Here is a 9,427-nt window from a genome sequence, read left to right as displayed (position 1 = left end):
GGGAGGGAAGGGAAGGGGGTGGAAACTGCCTGGAGCCGTCTCTCCGCGCCGCTGTTGGTGCTGCCGCTGCCGCCGCCTCCGGCTCCTCGCTCGGCCCCTCTCCGCCTCCATGTGCCGGATAGTGGGAGCGCCGCGGACCCTGCTGCCGCTGCTGGCGGCCCTGCTTCAGGTACGCGGCGGTCCCCGCGGGCCGGGCCGCGGGCGGGGTGGGGCGGGCGGCGCCGGGTCCCTTTGTTCCCCGCGCCGCTGCGGGGCCGGGCTGCGCACCCGGGAAGGGAGGTGCCGCACCGCGCGGCCGGGAGCTGCGCAGACACGAGGCTCGGGCCGGGCGCCGGGGCAGGGCGCCCGGGGCCAGCCGGTCTCCCGCGCCTCTCTTGGCGGGTGCCCAAAGGGGCTGATCACGGTCTCCCCACTGCCCCTGCGGGGGTCCAGCCAGCTCCCGGGGGCTGTCTCTAGGCAGCAGAAGGGTGAGCTAGGCTAGCACTCGGGTTTTGCAGTTTTCTACGCTTCTCACCCCTCGCGTAGCACTTTGCTCCAATTTTTTTTTTGTTTATTTCTTCAGGGATGGGTCTCGAGTTTGCAGTCGAAATTCTCACTCTGGTATCTTAGTTACGGGACTTGCCTCCACCCCACCTCACCCTGGCACCCGCGCGGCTCTCGGTGCCCTAGGGCTCCAGGTTCCTATTGTCTTTACCCCAGCGTCGAATTGCTGGCTATTTGTTTTCCTGTCCTTGCAATTTCCTCTGTCGATCCTACCTGAAAAGAAAACCTCGCTCCCTTGCCCAGACGAGTCTACGCGGGTCCGCGCCTCCGCACCCAGGCCCTGGCCCCGGACGCCCCTTATCCCGCCGGGCGGGGAGAAGTTCCGTTACTTGGCTATTTTTCCTCTCCCTCTGTCCGGCTGCGTCTGCCCTGCGTGCGTGCTGGGGGCGCCTTGACCGGGAGCCTCCGCACTTTTCACGCCTTCGGGAGAGCGCCAGTCAGCCTTTCCCTGGAATCGGTACCGGGAGGCTCCTCGGCGGCGGGAAGCACCTGCTCCAGGCAGGTCTCAGCCTCCCTCCCCACTCCGCGCGAGTCCCCTGCCCGGCCGAGCGTCCAACTTTCCCGCGGCATCGGGCCAGAGGATGCCCCGAGGCCCCTCTTGGCCTGCCAGCGGGGTCTGGCGAAGGGAAGCAGCGCGCCGCGGCCGAGACCCCCAGTGCTGGGCGGGGTCCGGCCGGGGGTCCCGCTTCTGCCGCCGCGGGCGGTGGGGGCCCGAGGTGGCTGCGGGAGAGGGGCGTGTCCGCCCTCGTGGCCTGAAGGGGTCTCGGGGGGAATCCGCCCCAGAGGGCCCCCAGCGCACCGCCGACGGCTGGGGGTGGCCGGCCGGCGACTGCTCCAAAAAGTGCGGGCGCAGTTCGGAAGTGCCGCTGCGCCCGGGGCGACCGGGGCAGGGACAGATAGTGCGGATCGCCCCCCTCCGTGGTCATCATGGGTCAGGGCCTGGCGCGCTCCGGCCGCGGGCGCCGGGGGCTGGACCGGACTGGCGCCCGCGGTCTCGCGCGCTCTCTCCCGCCGCCCCCTAGAGGGGTGTGGGCCGCGCCGAGCCCTGTCCATGGTGCGCCTCCCGTTCCGCGCTCGTCTCCCCCGGGTCGCGCTCGCCTACTCTCAAGCTCTCTCCCTCCCACTGGCTCGCGGGCCGCCCAGGTCCCGCCGTTCCTTTCTCCTTTCTTGGGTTTCTCCTTTTGTTCTTTCCTCTCCTGCTGGTCTCTTTCTCTTTCCCCTTCCCCCATTCGCCAGTCCGCCCCCCTCGGCTCTCTGCAGACGCTGGGGTTTCAGAACTGTTCCACTGGACATTTTTGGCCTCTGCACTTTTGGGGAGTGGATGGAATTTCTTCTTACTTGGGGGAGGAGACCTGCCAGTCACTTGCTAACAAAAGTACCTCCTGTTATAAAACCGCCCTTTATTCTTGGAGCGCACACTCCTCATTCTTTCACCTCCTGTCAGTTCATTTATTGTTTCTTCTTTTAAAATGGGGTTTATTGAAGAGGTTCGGCTGAAGGGGAGGAAGGACAAAAGTGCTACTTCAAGTGTTTGAAGTTAAGGGGAAAACAAGATAAACTTAAGAATCCTCCCAGACATCAGATTTAAAAAACAAATACGTCGTAGATTAGAAAAATCTTGTTTTAAAAAACATGTTGTTTTGAACATCATACCATGGTCTTACTTATTTATAGGCAATTTTATGGTAAATCCTAAGAGGGTCAGTCCAGCTCTGGATGGTATGCTCACTAACTTTTTGATCTGAAAGTAAGTTTTAATTGAATATTGTGCAGTGAAGTTAGGATAGGAGGAGACGTTTCTTGGTCACTAATAACCAGTGGACTAATGGTTCATGGGACTAATCTGTGTACCACGGAACTATCTCATTTCCTCTTTGAGTCATCTGCTTTGAAACCAGGTGTGGATTTTGTAGGCCATGTTCTTTTTTAAGCATTAAATATATATATAATTTATAAACGTCAAATCGTACACTTCCCTTTTCTGTTCTATGTTCTTTCTCAGTTTCTTCCAGGCCAACCCGAGGTTGACTTTCAAAAAGCTTGAGGAAAGGGGAGATTAAAACTTTGTCATCAAGTTATTTGGGTAATTCATGGGTATGAGTCAAGCAATAACAGAGTGATTTACAAGGTCATTAGAAGTGGAAGCAGAGCAGTTCATGCAACATGAGTTTTAGGGTTAAGTGTGCTAGGTGGATTGTACACCGAGATTGGAAATGACTTTTTGCTAATGGTCTGCTTTACATACTGGAATAACATAGATCTATCTGCAATGTGAAAATGGCCCCTCTGCACTCTGCAGTCATCTGCTTTTTAAAACTCTCCCTTTTTTTTCAAGCTTCAAGCCAGACTAAGGAGTCTAAGCATTTTAGAAAAAAGAATGAGTAAGTTATCAGTTTAGATACTGAGTTGCCTTATTTTTTCAGACCAGTTAAAGAAGAATAATTAAATATTCAAAAGGACTTTATGCCTTTAATTAACTGAAGTGTTCTTTGTTTTACTTGGAACACTTTTTTTTTTTCACTTTAAGAGAATCTTTACTAGTTGAGTTATTCTGTTACCTAGGTTTACATAATTCTAGTCAATTTTGCATATTATGATATTCAGCTTTTAAGATTTTCTCTATTCTTGCTCATTTTAGCTTGAGGCATTAACATTGTCCTCTAAAAAAGAAAAAAAAGCAGAATTTGAGCATTAAACTTCACTGATCAAGGGATATCACAAAGTTATGACAAGCTTTCCTTTCATACAAGTGACTTTCAAATCCTTAAATAGATATATCATCAGGGAAAAAAGATCAATTATACTTTTACTATCCATCCAGTCATGAATAGGTTAGAAGCTTGCTTTGTTTTTCTGGTTCTCATTTTAACTGCATAGCTCCATTATTCTATTTTAAATACATTTGTATGGGTTATGAAACATCAAAGACATCACCTTAAGTTTCACAAATATTTTAGATTCTTAGTCTTATCACATAGATTTCTGCTTTCAATGCTGAATGAGGACCTATGAAAAAAGATGCACGAACCATATGTGATTTTCTCATATTAGGTATGGACTTTCATGGCATTAATTTCAATACATAAAATGTGGGGGGGCGGAGACTTTGTTTTAGACTGGAAAATCTAGGATACCACAGTCATTTTAAGAATAAAACATTTATGTATCTCTATGTTTATTTGAATCTCAAGTTCCTTTGAAAGTAAAAATTAATTGGTATTCACAGTCTCTTCTCCTTTTGTGTATCTTTGCCCTTTTTAAAACTTCTGGCACATGGTCATTACTAACAGGTGGTGGTGGTGGTGTTTAGTTGTTAAGTTGTGTTCAACTCTTTTGCCACCCCCGTTAACAGTAGCCTGCCAGGCTCCTCTTGTCCATGGAGTTTTCCAGGCAAGAATACTGGAGTGGGTTGCCATTTCCTTCTCCAGGGGATCTTCCTGACCCAGGGATTGAACCCACGTTTCCTGCCTTGCAGGTGGATTCTTCTACCACTGACTACCAGGGAAGCCCCCTTACTGACAGCAGAGCACTGCAAATGCAGTAAATGCAACTTGAAACATAATTAGTGTCCTAAGATATTGTACGCACATCTTAAAATGGTATAGATATGCACACAAATGAAAATTACACATAATTTTTTAGGCCTTAACTGCAAGTTTAGAATTTACTTGCAGAGTATATTGTCATACTTTTATCAAAGTCTGCCCTGGCCTTCTGAAAGTTTGGACTGAGATTTTAAGGGGAAAGTCTTCTTAGATAAGTTTGTACTTTTTACATGTAGAGATTCAATTCTATTTAAAACAGATTTTTGGTGACCGTGTGTTACGCCAGACTGTCCTTAATTTCCGTTTTCATTAAAAATCTTCAATTCTTAAATCTGTTGTGCCTCATTAAGCTTTAGGGTTATTAATCGGGAAATGTCAAGACTTAAACCAACAGTTAATCTTGCTTTAAAATGCCTTTTAAAGAAATCCTAAGTAACTCAAATCCCCATCCTAGTTTCAAAGGGATAGTCTCAAGTTAGAAGAGTGATTTTAAAGAAAAATCAGCTGTTATTTAAGAAATGTGGTGTTTGTATCTACTTTCTATGGCTTTGCCTAAGTTAACATTTTTCAAATTTGCTCTTTTGGCTCAAATACAAGAATTAATCAAGTTTAAGCACTGCACAGACTTGTGAATTTTGTCCATCCGATAGGATAGATTTGGAATTTAGATTTTGTTATTTGAGTAATTATTTCACATCTAGAATCTGTTTTCAAGTTGGGTTTATAACTGTAAGTTGAAACATAATTTGTACCAACAAATCATTACGCCTCCCATTTCTGTTTGTTTTCTTCTACAAACTTACTTTTGTTTGAATTTTTCAGTTAATTTGAGCGGATTCTAGTCTTTGTGTATTTAACTAAATGTAGATAAGTTTTAAATTAAACAAACCTATTCATGCCAGGGAGGAAGAAGATACAGATAAATATTGTAGAAAAAGCTACATCTTCTACACATATAAAGTGATGAGTTTAAAGCAGGCAGAAGGTGAATTCAGGATCTAAATGGGACCTTTTGAAAAAATGTGAACTTTATGGTTTTGTTACAATCAAGTTTTTAAGCTCTATTTTAGGTTGTGCATGAATAAAGCTCAGTTCTTCCTTGTTACTCTCTTTAGGACCCAGAGTACTTCTTCTCTGAGCTTCCAACTGTATTTTACAGCACCCAGGCTCTTGGGTTGCATATATATACACACAGTATACATGTTGAGAACTCCACATACATGTCCCCTGCAATGTTTACCACAGTTTGGCATGAACTATCAACTGATAGTTAACTGATAACTTTGTGTGTGTCATCCAAGGTGATTTGAGCACCAAGAGTAAATAATACCTTTGTTCTGGGCAAGTGAGCTGCCCTGACATAGTGTCAAGGGCAAGAGCGAGGGTCAAGGGCAGGAAGCCTGAGGTTCTAATCTGGTCCAGATGTAGTTTAGTCTCTTAAACTCTGCTGACCTCATTTTCCTCAATAATAAAACCATAGGCCTGGTTGGATTAGTTGATCTCTAAGGAACTGTCTAGTTCTGCGACTCTTGGGGCTGCTTAAAATATCCCAAAATGATTCTTTTCAAAGACTTTGGAATTACTTTAATTTTTAACCTGAAATGCAGGGATTTTCAGGTACTCAGAGGACTGAGTATGCTTTTTGAGGGCTGTTGACAATAGTTTATTATATATGATAATATATCATTCAGCACTAAGAATATAGCCCTTTTGGATGAACCTAGAGATTATCATATTAAGTGAAGTAAGTCAGAGAAAAATGTCATATGAGACCTCTTATATGTGGAATCTAACAAAATAATACAAATGAACTTATTTACACAGTAGAAATAGATGCACTTAGAAAGTACACTTACAGTTTCTAAAGCGGAAAGGGGTGAGGGATAAATTAGGAGTTGGGATTAAGAGATAACACACTACTATATATAAAACAGATAAACAACAAGGACCTATTAGTAGACCTGTCTCTACTGATAGGCTTCCCTATATAGCATAGGGAACTATATTCAGTATCTTGTAATAACCTATTAGGGAAAAGAATCTGAAAAATAACATATATATATATGTACTTATGTTGAACTGAATCACTTTGCTGTACAGCTGAAACTAACACTTTGTAAATTAAAAAAAAAAAACTTTTTAAAAAAAGAATATGGCGCCTTGACCTAGCAAGTTCTTCTCTAGTCATTTTTACAGATATGTTTGTATTCATGATATATATGTGATATTTACAAATATAGGTAATGCATTGAGGCACTGTTTATAATTGCAAAAGATCGGATTAGATGACCTCTGAAAGTCCATCAGTAGAGACTGATTTAATAAATTATGGAGTAATATGCAGTCAGATTTGAGAACTTCTGGTTACAGTCAAGAAAATTATTGTTAAGCCACCTAATGTTTTTGGCATACTCAGGTACCTAGAAAAGCTTCAGGTTAGGACCACCGAAATCATAAGTGGGATTTCAGGGCCTCTGAATGAAGAAGAGTTGGATGTAGACCACAGATAGAAGCTATTGCTGAATAGAAAATTAAGCACAGTAGAAATAAGATGAAGATGACCTATGAGAACATCCTGAAGTTGAGTTGAGAACAGCCTGTAGTAGGCTGAGCTTATAAGTAAATTCAAGAAAGATTGGCTAAATATAATGTGTAGTTATGTAATAGTTTCCATGTTGTATCCAACATGGAAATGTTGTGACCACACTATGCTGAGTTAACCACCTGAGAGATTATACTGGCTGGTTAACCCATTATGATATTTCTTCCATTCTCTTGACTGACTGAATATTTAATTTTTCATCTGTTCTGATAGTGAAAAAGTTATCTAAAGTAGACTTTACCTAGTACCTAGAACTTGAGATTCAGAAAAACATTTAGTGTTAGAGTCGGATGTTTTGGTCTACACTCTCCAGTAAGGAAGCTATTGAACTTGGGTTTTTCCCAAGTAGCATTGGGAGAATTAGTGGGGTTTTAAAACAGCTTGAGTCATTTAAAAGGAGGTGCTATTATAAATACAATATGGCATTCATAATCGAGTGACTTGGAGCAGTGTTTGATCCATGATCCATTCTTAGATTTTCTTTTACAAAATATACCTGCCTATGCCACTCCAGTACTCTTGCTTGGAAAATCCCATGGACGGAGGAGCCTGGTGGGCTGCAGACCATGGGGTTGCTAAGAGTTGGACATGACTGAGCGACTTCACTTTCACTTTCATGCATTGGAGAAAGAAATGGCAACCCACTCCAGTGTTCTTGCCTGGAGAAATCCCAGGGACGGGGAAGCCTGATGGGCTGCCGTCTCTGGGGTTGCACAGAGTCGGACACGACTGAAGTGACTTAGCATAGCATAGCATACCATACTACTATATATTATAATTTTAGTATTGTTTTTATGTTAATTTAAAAAATTAACTTGACCATAGCATGTTTATGTACAATCATATATTTTTATGGTTGTAGTTTTAATATTTGCTTTTGTGTTTTTTAAAAAAATTGTACTTGATATTCATCATTTAAAACTTTTATATGGAGTTTCCATACCCCAATGCTGATATATAATTTAATGTTTTGTTGGATTAAAGAATTAGTAAAAAAGAAAAAAAAGAAAAAGTTAAAGGATCATAATTTGGAATCTTTGTTCCAGAAATTATTGGAACTGAAAATGTGAAATGACTCTTTTATCCTTATTATTAAAATAAGTTTTGAGATTATTCAATGTTCTTCTGTTGCTTTAGTGTTGAAATTTGTAAAATTTTGGAAAAGGGAAATCTAAATTGTAGGGACAGGAAATAGTTTAATGGTTGTTTGGGGCTGGACATGGAGACAAAAGATTGGTTACAAAGGCGCAGGAGGTAATTTGGGGGGGGTGACAGAAATGTTCTAGGTCTTGATGGTAATGGGTTGACAAATGTATACTTTTTGAAACTCTTTGAACTGTACTCTTAAAATGGGTGCATTTTTATTGTATGTAAATTATACCACAGTAAAACTGGTTAAAAAATAAATGATTCACACATTAAAAAAAAAAAGTATCTAAATTCATATTATTACTTCCAGTAAGGATTCTAAGAAATGCCTTTTCAGTGTTTTATTTTTTTTCCCCCAATAGTCAATTCGAAGACTTTTAACAGTTTATTTTTAGTAATAGTCAGTAGGTCATTCATATAACTCAAAAGAGCACATAACACCAAATAAAACTACTTGAAACCTCAGATAATTTGCTGCCATCTCTTCAAGTCTTTTTTTTAAAAAACAGTGTCTGGTATAATAATACAAAACCTTAAAGATAAAATATTTTTAATTTCAGGGAAGAAACTAGTAAATTACCTTACTTAATTATTTCCATAACCTTGTGACATAAATAAATAAATAAAACCTTGTGGTTTTATTCCCATTTTATAGAGATGATGAAAGAGAAAGTCAGACAGTCTGAGTATTTATTGTGAGAATCCTGAGTGGAATGAGATCTCTTTATAGCAGAGTTAAGCCTGACTGCAAAGCCCATGGTTTTCTCCTTCCACCAGGCTGGGATGCTTTTAATCTGATATTCAGGGAAAAATACCACAGTAGAAGGAAATTTCAGTTCCTCACTACTGAGTTTATACGATTTTTGTAAAGTAGTTAACTTTTGAGTTTGATTCTATAATTTTGATCTTAAATATTTTATTTTGACATTTGAAACCAAAATTTAGTACTTGGTTAAGATTTTCGTTATATATATATTTCTTTTTTTCCTTAGAGAAGAAAAAATAATTCCAGGTAAATGATTTATAATCATTTTCATGATCTTCAAATTGTCTTCATCAACAAATAATGTGTTGATAAGTACTCAAAAATAATTTTTGAATGCATTTTGGAACTTAAAATACTTTGTAAGAGCCACAAAAACCTGACCCAACCCACATTTTTTGTGTTTGGGGTTTTTTGTGTGTGTGGTTTTTTTTGAAACTGTGTCTGTTTAGTGTTCTTTTCTTTATAAAAGTACATGCAAGAGATTCTATCATTAAGTAGTACAATATTTTAATGTTTCATGGCAGGTTTTCCATGTTTGAATAGTTTGAATTACCTTTTCTCCCACAAATGAAATTGGTTGGCATCTTTTAAAAATATAGATGCCCACACCTACAAGTTTATGGGACTGTTTTGTGGGGTTACTGAGTACCCACTGATTTGTTTGCTGCCCAGAAAGCCTAGAACTGGTTTTTTTTTTTTGTAACTTGACCTGTTGTTGGTGGGTGGATACACTTGGCTTGACTGTAATTGCAAACTAAATGTCTCTTAGTTGGGTCAGGGAGCTGTTAAAGCAAACTCTGAAATAAATGACTTAAAAAAAAA

At 41.1% G+C, this 9,427-nt stretch overlaps 1 protein-coding gene across 2 annotated transcripts in view; it reads left to right on the top strand.

Moving 5' to 3' along the window:
• Window positions 1-2: 2 nt before the first annotated feature.
• CDH2 (cadherin 2) overlaps window positions 3-9,427 on the top strand; it is a 247,523-nt gene continuing 238,098 nt past the window's right edge. The window contains exon 1 of one of the 2 annotated variants that reach the window (XM_044934638.2): window positions 3-169. In XM_044934638.2, the coding sequence (XP_044790573.1) occupies window positions 110-169 (60 nt within the window). In that variant the 5' untranslated portion in view covers window positions 3-109. The remainder of the gene's footprint in view (window positions 170-9,427) is intronic. The other variant, XM_025273239.3, reaches the window with a different exon arrangement.

Source organism: Bubalus bubalis, chromosome 22 (genome assembly GCF_019923935.1).
Source record: "Bubalus bubalis isolate 160015118507 breed Murrah chromosome 22, NDDB_SH_1, whole genome shotgun sequence".
Classification (NCBI taxonomy): Eukaryota; Metazoa; Chordata; class Mammalia; order Artiodactyla; family Bovidae; genus Bubalus; species Bubalus bubalis.
The sequence above is the reverse complement of the archived record's forward strand: the minus strand, read 5'-3'. Positions and strand labels throughout refer to the sequence as shown.